Below are 14,278 nucleotides of genomic sequence, written 5' to 3'. Positions count from 1 at the left end.
GCTTTACATGACGGGGAGGTGGTGTCAGACTCTCATGTGTTACCTCTACAGGTAAGCTGCTGCAGGTGAACACCGGAGCCAAAGAGCAGCTATTCTTTGAGGCGCCGCGAGGACGCAGACAGAACATCAGCGTGGCCGAGGTCAGGAGCGCGCCGACAGCTCTGGTGAGGTGTTTCAACTGAACTGCAGAGGTCATGCCGTGTTTCTGTTTCAGTTCGAGAAGCTGGAATGGGCGAGTTGGACGTCCGTTTTCGGTCCCACCTGTGAGGGGATATGGCCGACGCTCAGCTTCGTTAACGCCGCCTCGCTCACCAAAGACCGCAAACTGCTGGCCACCGGAGACGACTTCGGCTTCCTCAAACTCTTCAGCTTCCCGTCCAGGGTGAGAGAGGAGTCCACGCCACGTCTCAAAACGTCTACTTTCAAAGGCTCTGTTCATCTTAACCTCTGACCTCTGACCTCAGGGCCAGTTTGCCAAGTTTAAGAAGTATGTGGGTCACAGCTCCAACGTGACCAATGTCCGCTGGTCCAACGATGACACCGTGTTGCTGACAGTGGGCGGGGCTGATACAGCGCTGATGATCTGGACCAGAGAGCTGCCGGGTCACAAGGAGAGCAAAGCTGTGGACAGCGAGGAGTCTGACGACGACACAGAGGAGGACGGAGGTACGCCGTGACCACGGCAACTCATTTCCACTTTACAGTCCCAGTTCAGAACAGCAGCTGCCTCGTTCAAGGAGGGGCAGCCATCTGCTGTGATTGGTTGGAGGGTGAGCGGAGGGAACAGGACAAAGGTGAAACTGAGGAAACAGCGCTGTAATAAATGCATGAGCTAGTTTTTCAGCGTCTCTCTGAGACAGGACATTTCTCATTTTAGAGATGTTGCGCAGATGGAAGAAAGCAGTCCCACAGCACAGTTGATGATTGTAACCTTTACACTGAGGAAGATGTTCTCTGTGTCGTGTTGTTGTTTTTAGGGTATGACAGCGACGTGGCCCGGGAGAAGGTGGTGGACTACATCACTAAGATCTACTCGGCCAGCATCAGGAACATGTCAGGAACCAAACCTCACCTGCAGCACAAAGAGCTTCCCGTGGAGGAGAGGTAGGGTCGGTTTGCTTCCTGTTGTGGGTTCAGACGTGCGCGTCTGATGTCGGTTCTCCTGTTCAGGCCTCCGGTGAGCCGAGCTGCACCGCTTCCCGACAAACTGCTGAAGAACAACGTGACGAAGAAGAAGAAGGTGGTGGAGGTGAGCGTGGGACCTCTGCTTACCGGGACCAGCTGACGCAGCCCTCGACTCATATGTGTGTGTGTGTGTGTGTGTGTGTGTCTGTGTGTGTGTCTGTGTCTGTGTGTGTGTGTGTGTGTGTGTGTGTGTGTGTGTGTGTGTGTTAGGAGCTGGTCCTGGAGCACGTCTTTGGCTACAGAGGCTTCGATTGCCGTAACAACCTGCACTACCTCAATGACGGCGCTGACATTGCCTTCCACACTGCTGCTGCCGTGGTGATCCAGAACCTATCGGCAGGTTGGTGAAACGCTGTCACGCCTTCTGAGTAACTGTTGGCGCCGGTGACCTCATACTTGCTGCTTCCTGTCCTGACAGGAACACAGAGTTTCTACCTGGAGCACACCGATGACATCCTCTGCCTGACCGTCAATCAGCATCCGAAGTACCAGAACGTCATTGCCACCGGGCAGATCGGTGAGTCCGTCAGAGGCGGGCACGAGTGCCCCGCCCGCTCGCGCGCCGCTAACATAGGTCTGCACGAGCGCCCGCTCTGCTGTCCCCAGAGACTGAGCCAGATCTGATGGGTCAGCTGACCTCTAATATCCAATAAACATCATGTCGGCGCCCGGCGCGCTCGCCTGTTAGATTCGATTCGTTCAGTCATCATGTTGTTGTCATGCATGAGCTGGCTGCTGTTGGCCCATCCCACTTCTGTTCTCTCTCACTGCTTCCTCATCAACTCCGCCCCATCACCAGGTGACATCACTGACCTGCCAGGTAAGCCTTCTTTCACCGCCCTCGTTACACACACACAGAGACACGCGCACACAGACACACACAGACACGTACACAGAGACACAGACACACAGACACACACACACAGACATGTGCACAGAGACACACACAGACACGTACACAGAGACACAGACACACAGACACACACACACAGACATGTGCACAGAGACACACACAGACGTGCACACAGACACAGACACACACACAGACACACACAGACACGTGCACACAGACACACACAGACACGTGCACACAGACACACACAGAGACACACACAGACACGTGCACACAGACACACACAGACACACACAGACACACACAGAGACGCACACAGACACGTGCACACAGACACACACAGAGACACACACAGACACGTGCACACAGACACACACAGACACACACAGACACACACAGAGACGCACACAGACACGTGCACACAGACACACACAGAGACACACACAGACACGTGCACACAGACACACACAGACACACACAGACACGTGCACACAGACACACACAGAGACACACACAGACACGCACACAGACACGTGCACACAGACACACACAGAGACACACACAGACACGTGCACACAGACACACAGACAGACACACACAGAGACGCACACAGACACGTGCACACAGACACACACAGAGACACACACAGACAGACACACACAGAGACACACACAGAGACGCACACAGACACGTGCACACAGACACACACAGAGACATACACAGAGACGCACACAGACACGTGCACACAGACACACACAGAGACACACACAGAGACGCACACAGACACGTGCACACAGACACACAGAGACACACACAGAGACACACACAGACACACACAGACACACAGACAGACACACACAGAGACGCACACAGACACACACAGACACACAGACAGACACACACAGAGACGCACACAGACACGTGCACACAGACACACACAGAGACACACACAGACACACAGACAGACACACAGACACACAGACAGACACACAGACACACAGACAGACACACACAGAGACGCACACAGACACACACAGACACACAGACAGACACACACAGAGACACACACAGACACACACAGACACACAGACAGACACACACAGAGACACACACAGACACACACAGACACACAGACAGACACACACAGAGACGCACACAGACACGTGCACACAGACACACACAGAGACACACACAGACACACAGACAGACACACAGACACACAGACAGACACACAGACACACAGACAGACACACACAGAGACGCACACAGACACGTGCACACAGACACACACAGACAGACACACACAGAGACGCACACAGACACACAGACAGACACACACAGAGACGCACACAGACACGTGCACACAGACACACACAGAGACACACACAGACACGTGCACACAGACACACACAGAGACGCACACAGACACACACACAGACACACACAGAGACGCACACAGACACACACACAGACACACACAGACACATGCACACAGACACACACAGACACGTGCACACAGACACACACAGAGACACACACAGACACGTGCACACAGACACACACAGAGACGCACACAGACACACACACAGACACACACAGACACATGCACACAGACACACACAGAGACACACACAGACACGTGCACACAGACACACACAGAGACGCACACAGACACGTGCACACAGACACACACAGAGACGCACACAGACACACACAGAGACACACACACAGACACATGCACACAGACACACACAGAGACGCACACAGACACGTGCACACAGACACACACAGACACACACACAGACACACACAGACACGTGCACACAGACACACACAGACACGTGCACACACACACACAGAGACACACACAGAGACACACACAGACACGTGCACACACACACACACACACTCACAGACACACACACAGACACACACACACACACAGTCACAGACACACACACAGACACACACACACACACTCACAGACACACACACAGACACACACACACACTCACAGACACACACACACACAGACACACACACACACACACACAGTCACAGACACACACACAGACACACAGACACACACAGTCACAGACACACACACAGACACACAGACACACACACACACACACAGGTTGAGTTTATTAACGTGTTGGTGTCATTCGCTCCCGGCGTGTAGAGGCGGAGCTCTCTGGTGAGTATCATGAGTCAGGACACTGATCGTAGCTCGCCCCCCGACTCGTCTGCACTGATGTGGATTCAAACGAAAACACTGAACGTCACGCTGAACGCTCCACGCCACAGAAACGTCCGAGAGCGTCAGGTCTTACATTTTTAGAATTGTTTCACACGGAAATCAACGTGGACGCCAGGCGTGCGTCTGCCGAGCCGTCGGGTTTATGTGCAGGTTTTGTGAGGAACCTCAACATCACACGAGGTGCGAGCCCGACAGTCAAGGCCAAATCCAAACGCACAAAGTGTTTTGTTCTTGAAGGTGCAGTCCGAATGAGGGTTCATGCACCAAAGTCCGACTCTCAGAGATCTTTAACCCGTCGTCTAGCAGCACGTTAAAGGCTGCTCAGTAAGGAGGAAGTCACTGCTGCAGGATCCATTTCTCTTATGTTTTCAGCGTCTGAAACGTCAGCGTGGCTGAACTCGGTGTTTTCAGGCGTCTCCACATTAGCACGAGCATGGCAGTAGGCAGACTCGGAGCCCGGCCGAGAGCCTCGTGTGGGCATGATGTCGGTGTTTCTGTGTGCAGTCTGTGCCGTGTGTGCTGAAGCTGTGATTCAGAGGCTGCTTTCCTTCCTTTAGAAACATCTCCGGGTCAGTCGTGTTAATGCAGACGCTGTCGGGGCATGATCACATGATCACGTGTTCCTGAGCCTCTCTTTGTTCTCCAGAGAGGACGCGATTAAAAACATGTCTTCCTCTCTGGTCTTCTGAGGTTTCCTCTGCCGAGCTGAGGTGGTCCGGGACCTCGGGAGCGAACCGGTCATGTGATCATGGCTGAAAGTGTTAATAAAGCTTACGGTGAAGAGATGGTCGTTTGAAAGAAGCCATTTTGAATTTCCACACTCTGAATGGCGCTGCTCCGTGACCCAGCATGCGAACTCAGGCGCTGGAAGTACCCAAAGATCCTGAATGGGATAAGGTCTATTCATCCATCCAAGTTCGTTCCACGACACTGCGTCTCCATTTCACAGCTCCCATAACTCCCTCAGGTCCTTCATCCTTTTCTCCTTGGCCTCTTTACCATCCTTCATTCCTTGGCTCGTTTCCTTTCATTGCCCCACTTCCTGCTAAATCTGTTCCTTTGTTTGTCGATGCTGTAGATCTGAGGTTCCCTTTTTCTCCTGTTCCTTAAAGAATCCTGAGGAGCTCAGCTGTAGATCCCACATGTTGTTTGGTGTTTCAGTCCTGTGGTCCACAGGTCCTTGGATGTTCAGGTCCTGGTACTTCCTACCTCGGTTCTGTGGTTGTGAAGTTGTGTGGTTTCTACGGTTTGGTCTCTCCTCGCAGGCCTCGCCCCGTCCATCCACGTGTGGGACGCCATGACCAAGCAGACACTGTCCATCCTGCGGTGTTCGCACGCTAAAGGCGTCAGCTACGTTAACTTCAGCGCTACAGGGAAGCTGCTGCTGTCTGTGGGGGTGGAGCCTGAACACACCATCACAGTGTGGAGGTGGCAGGAAGGTACCCAACATCTTTCATCAGATGAACGATTGTGAGATGCTCTCAGCTTCTGACTGCTGGCAGTTTGTTGGAAGGAGTAAGAGATTAGCTCTTGGTGCTCTGACACTATCGAGGGTTACACAGGTAACACTGTTCCTGATCCCCACGATTACCTAATGACTCGGGGTCAGTCTGAGGTTCAGGATTAAGGTTGTGATCAATGATGCCTCGGGGGGGAAACATTATTGTTTGGACCATCTGTTCCACACCAAACAAGACAAAGTATGTGACATAGATGGGACGATCTTTGACCTCTTACCTGTCCGTCAGGCACCAAGGTGACGAGTAAGGGCGGCCACACTGAGCGGATCTTCGTGGTGGAGTTCCGGCCGGACTCTGACACCCAGTTCGTGTCGGTGGGAATCAAACACATCAAGTTCTGGACTCTGGTTGGAGGTTCGCTCATGTACAAGAAAGGTGTGATCGGCTCAGTGGAGGACGGCCGCATGCAGACCATGTTGTCTGTTGCGTTTGGCGCCGTAAGAAACGCTGACGTTGCTTTTTTATGTAACGCTCTGGTGTTTGCGGATTTGTGGTAAATCGCTGTTTGTCTCACTCAGAACAACCTGACATTCACTGGCGCCATCAACGGAGACGTGTACGTGTGGCGGGAGCATTTCCTGGTGCGCGTGGTGGCAAAGGCGCACAGCGGTCCCGTCTTCACCATGTACACCACTCTGAGGGACGGCCTTATCGTTACTGGGGGGAAGGAGCGACCGTGAGTCTGCAGTTCCTGAAGATGCTGACCTACCACCTGCTTTTGGTGTTAATACAAAAAAATGGTCCCAGATTCAACCAATCATTTAAAGTTTGCATTATTAGGGGTGTGGCCTCTTTGAATTACATGTGGATAGTGACACAGGTAGCTGTAGCTCCTAGCTGTCTGCTAGGCATCACCTGAACTGGACCTCTGGACCGTGTTTGTGCTGTTGGAGCTTTTTTACTAACAGATGGTCCAAGAAGGCGGAGCTCCGGGTTTGGTGCGCAGTGATTGATTGGACATTGCTAATCTTTGTCTGACTGATGCTTTCATATAGTCTGTGGTAACAAAAGTCGCTAGCATTAGCTCATAATAAAATCCATGCTCTAAACGATGGCTTCCGGAATCAGTGGGTGATGCCACAGGGGCTCTATAAACCAGTGTTTCAACACCTTTTGGAGCACGGCTCATATGAAAAATCACACAGCACACCACCAAACAAAAAGCATATTGATCATTTTTCCCCGAGCACCAGGCAGAGCGGACTTGGCTCAGTTTGTCCCCAGTTTACGTCTGGACTTCTTTAAGTTGCTTGAAGACGTTTCACCTCTCATCCGAGAAGCTTCTTCAGTTCTAAGGTCAAATGGTGACCTCCCCAGATGCCTTAGCGCCCACTCACATCCTGGGCCATCTGACCTCAGGAATTCGCATGATAGGGTGGGGCCAGGTTTCACAATGAGCTCACCTGAAACCCTAGCTGATTGGGACCCACACCCAGTTTCACACCTTGGCTCAGGCGATTAGAGGATCATCAGGGGGTCCTTTTGTCCCTCTGTGGGGGGAAACTCCCACTGGGTTTAAATCTGGGACTCTCCACCATTTGACCTTAGAACTGAAGAAGCTTCTCGGATGAGAGGTGAAACGTCTTCAAGCAACTTAAAGAAGTCCAGATGCTTTTCTTTCCAAGCTCCTTTGACTACGATGACCTGGATGACTGAGAACCTTCACAGACATACGTCCCCAGTTTACCTTTTTTGCTTTCTTCTGACCCATCTCATGCTCTGGCCTTCATCTGGGTCGGAGTTTTCTCCAGGACCAGGTCAGACTGACTGCTGTTTCTGTTCAAATATTTATCTATTGCTATTACGCGCTGCATCGTCTCACAGCGTGAGGATTATGTAATTTCTTCTTCGTCTTCTTCTGTTTTACTGGCAGTTGGCAACCCATTGAATTAGAGCAGGTAGTTGTACTGCCCTCTAGTGGAAGAGAATGCCATTGTTCTGCCCGTTACTCACACCGGTCATTTAGAGTACTAATCAGGTGGAATCAGATAATCTGCCGCGGCACAGTGGTTGGGAAACACGGCTATAAACCGTGTGGACCGGCCACAAGCATGGCTAAAGGTTAAAGGTTACACCAGGTGAAGATGAGGGTTCAGACAGATCCATTTTAGGGATGTACCCTTCTTCTGGATTCCTTTGATGTATATAAAAAACATGAAATCCCGCTGTCTGCTGCTGTTCATCAGGACCAAAGAGGGTGGTGCTGTGAAGCTTTGGGACCAGGAGATGAAGCGCTGCCGAGCTTTTCAGCTGGAGACCGGCCAACCGGTGGAGAGCGTCCGATCTGTCTGCAGAGGAAAGGTGTGAAGAACACACTGTGGAAGGTCCGTGGTGCTTGATGTTATTGTGATTCCAGTGACAGGAAGAGTAACCTCCAACTGTCTGACAGGGTAAAATCCTGGTGGGAACCAAGGATGGGGAGATCATAGAGGTTGGAGAAAAGAACGCTGCCTCCAACACCATGATCAACGGACACACTCAGGGAGGGATCTGGGGTTTGACAAGTCACCCTTTCAAAGACGTCTTCATCTCCGCCAGCGATGACGGGACCATCCGAATATGGGACCTGGCTGATAAGGTACGGGGTTGAACTGTGGTGTGCTGCCGACCTCATCTGGTACGGCGTATTCCTTTAATCCTGCTTTCTGTCTTAGAAACTCCTGAACAAGGTGAGTTTGGGCCATCCTGCCAAGTGCACGTCCTACAGTCCCAACGGAGAAATGGTTTCCATCGGCATGGAGAACGGGGAGTTCATCGTCCTGCTGGTCAACTCGCTCACCGTCTGGGGCAAGAAGAGAGACCGCAGCGTGGCCATCCAGGATATTCGGTGGGTTTGAGCATTAGCACGAACAGGAGCCTCTAACAGTTCTGGGACTAACTTCAGTTTCTGGATTTCTTTGTTCAGGTTCAGTCCAGATAACCGGTTCTTGGCGGTGGGCTCAGTTGAAAGCGCTGTGGATTTCTACGACCTCTCTCTCGGGCCGTCGCTTAATCGGATTGGTTACTGCAAGGACATTCCCGGGTGTGTCATCCAGATCGACTTCTCTGCTGACAGCAGACACATCCAGGTACTTTCACTTCCTTCTTAAATAAAGGTTAAAGGTTAAGAAGACACGTGCTGAGTTATGACACATGGGTCTGTTGTTGTGACCTCTGACCTTTTCCTTGTGGGTCAGGGCTCTGTCAGGCGAGAGCTAGTTTTCAATGTCTTGATTTATTCACAGGTGTCCACAAGCACCTACACCCGGCAGGTGCACGAAGTTCCCTCAGGGAAGGTGATCACGGATCAGCCCATCCTAGACAGGATCACCTGGGCAACCTGGACCAGGTGAGGCAGAAAAGTTGATTTGCTGTGCTTAATGTTAGCTAACGTTAGTGTTAGTGGGAACGCCTCAGACCATGTATGGGTCTCAAACTCCTCGAGGGGCGGTGTCCTGAAACTGTTCCATGTGTCCCTGCTGCAACACACCTGAATACAATTAATGGGTGATTAGCAAGGCTCTATAGAACTTGACTGCATGCTGAGGTGGTGACCCCTAACCCCTAACCCTACTCGAGTAAGTGTTTGGAAAAATTTACTTTTATTGCACTGTGTTCATTCAGTCATGAGCTGCTGTAACAGTAGGGCTGCCACGATTAGTCGACTAGTCACGATTACGTCGACGATTTTCGACGACTGATTTAATAGTCGACGCGTCGTTTGAAGCTTTGTAAGATCACAAAAGACGCAGGAATAAGTAGTAGGATTTAAGAGTGCAATAACGGACTAAAACAGAAGATGGCAGCACTGCATGTACAGGGATGCCAGCTGCCGTTAAACCCCGAAGAAGAAGAAGCTGTGTCCCAGAATTCATAGCGCAGCCCAGCTCAGTTTCCAACAATGGCGGCAGCTAGTTAGTTTTAATATTACTCTTATTATTCTTTCTGGGTCACAAAATAAACGTTTAACATATTTTCAGGCGAGAATGTAGCTGTGTAAACCTCAAATATCTGCTCAGTTTATCAAGACACCACATATTTTCAAAAGCGCTCCGACGTTTTCGGAGACGTCTGTTACCCACTAGCTCGATAGCGAGCCGGGGGCTAGGCTCACTAGAGCCGTGAGAACACCGGACTCCCGGCAAATCGTTTTCAAACCCACCGCCGTCTTTCGCTACTCAGGTTAAATATATATAAGTCACTTAGATAACTTACAAATGTTATTGTTTGGCTTTTTTAGTATTTTATTTGTTCCTGAGTAAATCGGTTTGGCTGAGATTAAAGTTATAGTTTTTACACAGCTGAATAAACCTCAAGCAGACAGCTGATCATCAGAAGTGTGAGATGCTCCAGAATTTACTCCGGTGTCCTGTTATATTTTAGAAAGCAAGGAGTTTATTAAACTTCACCGAAACAATCTGCAAATTTCATTAAAATTTAATAAACTATCATCTTGTCTTTATTTTTAGTTAGCACCTTAAACACTTAAAGCTGTAAGCTAATGATAGTTATATAAGAGCAGATGCTGCTGGTGCAATAAGCTGTACGTTTTACGTCCAATGGATGATGATTTGATTAGTCGACTATCAAAATAATCGATTGTGGCAGCCCTATGTAACATGAATCAAGAATTACCGCCTCAGCATGCAGTCTGGTCCTATTCTCTCGCTAATGACCTGCTAACTGTATTCCGGTTGGAGCAGGGACACATGGAACAGTTTCAGGACAGCGGCCCTCGAGGACTGGAGTTTGAGACCCCTGCTTTATGGGATGCAGAGGAATTAGGGCCCTCTCTAATCCAAGAAACAAAACGATAAGATGGGGCTGTCCTTGGTGATGGTGGGGTTCCCTCATGCCGGGCCTTTGTTAGGGAAGTAAACAAGTTCAGAGGTTTGGGAACCAGCTGCAGAGCAAAGGTCTGCTGACATATCCTAGAAAGCAGACAGGAAGGGGAACTGAGGGGACTCTTTCCAGGCTGATGTTGAGCAACAGAAAATGTTCGTCAGGCCTGAGGAATCGTAACCTAATCTGACCGATCCTAGAAGCACAGCACCGGTCCTCCAGCCCTGGGTCGCCATGGAGTCCTGAACTAAAAACAGGAAGCACGGATTCAAATTGGGATGAGTTCAGGAAAAGCTGGAGGAACTTTTCATGAATAAAAAACAGGAACTAGTTCCAGAAACGTTGCCACCTTCCTGAGCTCATTTAAGGTGTGACTGACCTGACGGAGGCGTTTCTGTTCGGTTTTCGTAGCATCGTGGGGGACGAGGTTGTCGGCATTTGGCCTCGTAACGCCGAGAAGGCCGACGTTAACTGTGCCTGCGTTTCTCACGCTGGAGTCAACATGGTGACCGGAGACGACTTCGGCCTCATCAAGCTCTTTGACTTCCCCTGCGCCGAAAAATTTGTAAGTGAGCTCCGAAAATGAGAAATCACTGAAAGGTTCAGCTCACACTGAGCCCCACCTTCTGTCTTTATTTCCAGGCGAAGCACAAGCGTTACTTCGGCCACTCGGCTCACGTGACCAACATCCGCTTCTCCTGCGATGATAAATATGTGATCAGCGCTGGCGGCAGCGACTGCAGGTGAGACCTGAATTACACCAAATCTTTGAGTGAAACCAGCCAAACGTGGGCAGAAAACTGACTGCAGAACAGCTCAGACAGTAAACTCATGCTTTGCTTGTTTGTTTGTTTTTTTTACTTGATCTAAATGAGACGTTTTAGGACCCCTGAGACAAAATTCTAATATTTCACAGAGAAAAAGGTTCAATTTTATTCATACAGCACCAAATCACAACAGCAGTCGCCTCAAAGTTCTTTATATTGTAAGGTAGATCCTACAATAATAGATACAGAGAAAAACCCAACAATCATATGACCCCCTATGAGCAGCACTTTGGCGACAGTGGGAAGGAAAAAGTCCCTTTTAACAGGAAGAAACCTCCGGCAGAACCAGGCTCAGGGAGGGGCGGGGCCATCTGCTGTGATTGGTTGGGGTGAGAGAAGGAAGACAGGATAAAGACATGCTGTGGAAGAGAGACAGAGATTAATAACAGATATGATTCAGTGCAGAGAGGTCTGTTAACACATAGTGAGTGAGAAAGGTGACTGGAAAGGAAAAACTCAGTGCATCATGGGAATCCCCGGCAGCCTACGTCTATTGCAGCATAACTAAGGGAGGATTCAGGGTCACCTGGTCCAGCCCTAACTATATGCTTTAGCAAAAAGGAAAGTTTGAATCTTAAAAGTAGAGATAGTGTCTGTCTCCTGAATCCAGAATGTGATGAGCTCTGAAACCTGACTGAAACTCTTCCAATAAGCCATTCGCCTGCAGATGATCTGCTTGCTGTTTCACACTCCTACTCTGAAAGGAAGGTTGGCGACCTGCTGGTTGTAACTGATTGCTGTCTGTCTCTCGTCTCCTCTCTGCAGCCTGTTTGTGTGGAAATGTCAGTGAAGTCTCTGCAGTCCTTGTTGGGTTCACAAGAGTCTCCTCCTCTTCTCCTCTGATGCTGCTCCCCCGACTCCTCGGTCTGAACTCTGACCCGAGTTCACCTCTTGCTGTACAGTTAATGTGAGGACGTGTTTCCTGCTGTTGTGGCGTGTTGCTGTGACCCGTGGACGGCGTGTAGCTGTGTCGTGTAGCTGTGTCTGGTTTGTCGGGATGTGCCTTTCTCACAAACTCTGACCAAACATTTGATACAACTTTATTTATAACGGTGGTGCTATCAGACTGTCGTGGTGTCCTGTCAGAAGAAGAAGATGATGATGAAGATAAAAAAGAGGAAAATGGATCTGTGTTTGATCCTAGTTATTAAAAGGGGAAAAAGTAGAAAACAGTTTGTATGGAACTTTATTTAAAAAGTAAAAGAATTCTACCTCAAAACAGAACAAATAGAAATGAAGAAAATGTGTTTATTAAGGTAGAAAATAAATATTTACATCCACATGGTGGCGCTGTCTTCTCTCTGCTGTTTGTCTGATAATAAAAAAAACACTTTTTTGGAACCCCACACAGAGGGATCAAAGGTCATCAGGACCTGTCAGGACTCTTGCTGCAGCATTTTGGATTAGCTGAAGGCTTTTCAGGGAGTTTTTAGGACTTCCTGATAATAATGAATTACAGTCGTCCAGCCTGGAAGTAATAAATGCATGAACTAGTTTTTCAGCGTCACTCTGAGACAGGATATTTCTAACTTTAGAGATGTTGCACAAATGGAAGAAAGCAGTCTTACATATTTGTTTAATATGTGCGTTGAAGGACATGTCCTGGTCAAAAATGACTCCAAGGTTCCTCACAGTGTTACTGGAGGCCAAGGTAATGCCATCCAGAGTAAGAATCTGCTTAGATACCATATTTCTAAGATTTTCAGGGCCGAGTACAATAACCTGAATAACTGACTGAAAGCACACCAGGTGAGTTAGTCTTATTATAGTAATGCAGACACATGTGAGTCTGCAGCCGTCCTGATCCTTGTCTCCGTTCACCTGCCTGACCTGTGGAGGGCAGCAACACGCAAACCTAACAGAAGACGCCAAAGTGCTTCCGGTGTGTGTGCTGGCTGTCATGGCGGCTCCCTGTCGCAGGAGTTTTCCACGATGAGCTGAGTGGACAGCGCGAAGAGAGAAAACCAGAACGACCGGAGGCGGATGTCGGGGTTGCTGAGGTACCGTGACGCTCCCTTCTCTGACGCTCCGCTGCTGGGTTGAGTTGACTGTAGTTCCGACGTAAAGAGTTTTGACGTCAGGCAGAGCCAAACGTCACTCAGAAACCCTGCCAGGTAATGTCACGTGAACGAACTACACCTGAGGCTTTAGGTGAGCTGTTCGGCTCTGATTAAACGTTTCTTTAATCAGCGTCTTCCTCTGCAAGCCGGAAGTTCAGCCGAGCTACGCAAACACTGCTGTTTAACAGCTGTTAGTTTTTATGTTTTTTACGGATCGATGATTCTTCGTTATCGGTTTGAACTGTTAAGTCTCACTTTCACATTCGGCGTCCGAATTAACGAACCTATCCTCCTGAGTCCTCCGGTGTCAGTCCGTAAACTCTGCTCCAAACTTCATTTACAAAAGACACATTTTTACGATTTGTGGTGCCGAGATGTTTTAGAACAAAATGTAAACATGTGTTCCTGATGTGTTAGAGCACTCGGGTTAATTCGGCATAGATGTAGTCCACCACCTGCATCCAGCTTTCATCTCACCATGTTTAATATGTAAACTTCATATGCTGCTGCTTCAGGCAGAGGACTGGACAACCATACGTGGAGGGTGGGTATTTTAAAAATGTCAGCTGAGGATATTAGATATAGAACTGTATATACCCCAAACAGTGTGTGTCAGACACTCAACTGATTGGCTGCTGCTTGTCAGGATGTGTGCGGGTATATTACCTGCAGAGTTTGTGGGCTGTGAGGCCGACAGAGAGGAGCAGACACACTCCTGAGTGAAAGGATCGATGGCTGGTCTCAGTGAAAGG

At 49.5% G+C, this 14,278-nt stretch overlaps 1 protein-coding gene and 1 long non-coding RNA gene across 4 annotated transcripts in view; one reads left to right on the top strand and one right to left on the bottom strand.

Annotated features, from left to right (window-relative positions):
* Positions 1-12,746, top strand: part of LOC146384705 (echinoderm microtubule-associated protein-like 6) — a 35,887-nt gene extending 23,141 nt beyond the window's left edge. The window contains exons 24-43 of one of the 3 annotated variants that reach the window (XM_084929756.1): positions 52-140; positions 215-382; positions 465-666; positions 978-1,104; positions 1,171-1,249; positions 1,396-1,525; positions 1,604-1,702; positions 1,985-2,005; positions 4,221-4,235; positions 5,564-5,737; positions 6,047-6,255; positions 6,337-6,494; positions 8,005-8,119; positions 8,208-8,396; positions 8,473-8,645; positions 8,724-8,886; positions 9,043-9,146; positions 11,051-11,204; positions 11,282-11,382; positions 12,232-12,746. In XM_084929756.1, the coding sequence (XP_084785882.1) occupies positions 52-140; positions 215-382; positions 465-666; positions 978-1,104; positions 1,171-1,249; positions 1,396-1,525; positions 1,604-1,702; positions 1,985-2,005; positions 4,221-4,235; positions 5,564-5,737; positions 6,047-6,255; positions 6,337-6,494; positions 8,005-8,119; positions 8,208-8,396; positions 8,473-8,645; positions 8,724-8,886; positions 9,043-9,146; positions 11,051-11,204; positions 11,282-11,382; positions 12,232-12,256 (2,495 nt within the window). In that variant the 3' untranslated portion in view covers positions 12,257-12,746. The remainder of the gene's footprint in view (positions 1-51; positions 141-214; positions 383-464; positions 667-977; positions 1,105-1,170; positions 1,250-1,395; positions 1,526-1,603; positions 1,703-1,984; positions 2,006-4,220; positions 4,236-5,563; positions 5,738-6,046; positions 6,256-6,336; positions 6,495-8,004; positions 8,120-8,207; positions 8,397-8,472; positions 8,646-8,723; positions 8,887-9,042; positions 9,147-11,050; positions 11,205-11,281; positions 11,383-12,231) is intronic. The other 2 variants (XM_084929757.1, XM_084929758.1) reach the window with 2 other exon arrangements.
* Positions 11,548-14,271, bottom strand: LOC146384704 (uncharacterized). Its single transcript, XR_014800366.1, has 2 exons — positions 14,193-14,271; positions 11,548-11,825 (listed from the first exon to the last, which is right to left on the bottom strand). It is a non-coding gene; the product is annotated as an uncharacterized LOC146384704 (long non-coding RNA).
* Between the last annotated feature and the right edge of the window lie 7 nt (positions 14,272-14,278).

This window comes from Perissodus microlepis, chromosome 6, assembly GCF_051167445.1.
Source record: "Perissodus microlepis isolate ML-2025 ecotype Zambia chromosome 6, ASM5116744v1, whole genome shotgun sequence".
NCBI classification, from domain to species: Eukaryota; Metazoa; Chordata; class Actinopteri; order Cichliformes; family Cichlidae; genus Perissodus; species Perissodus microlepis.
This window is presented reverse-complemented; position numbering and strand designations above follow the sequence as displayed.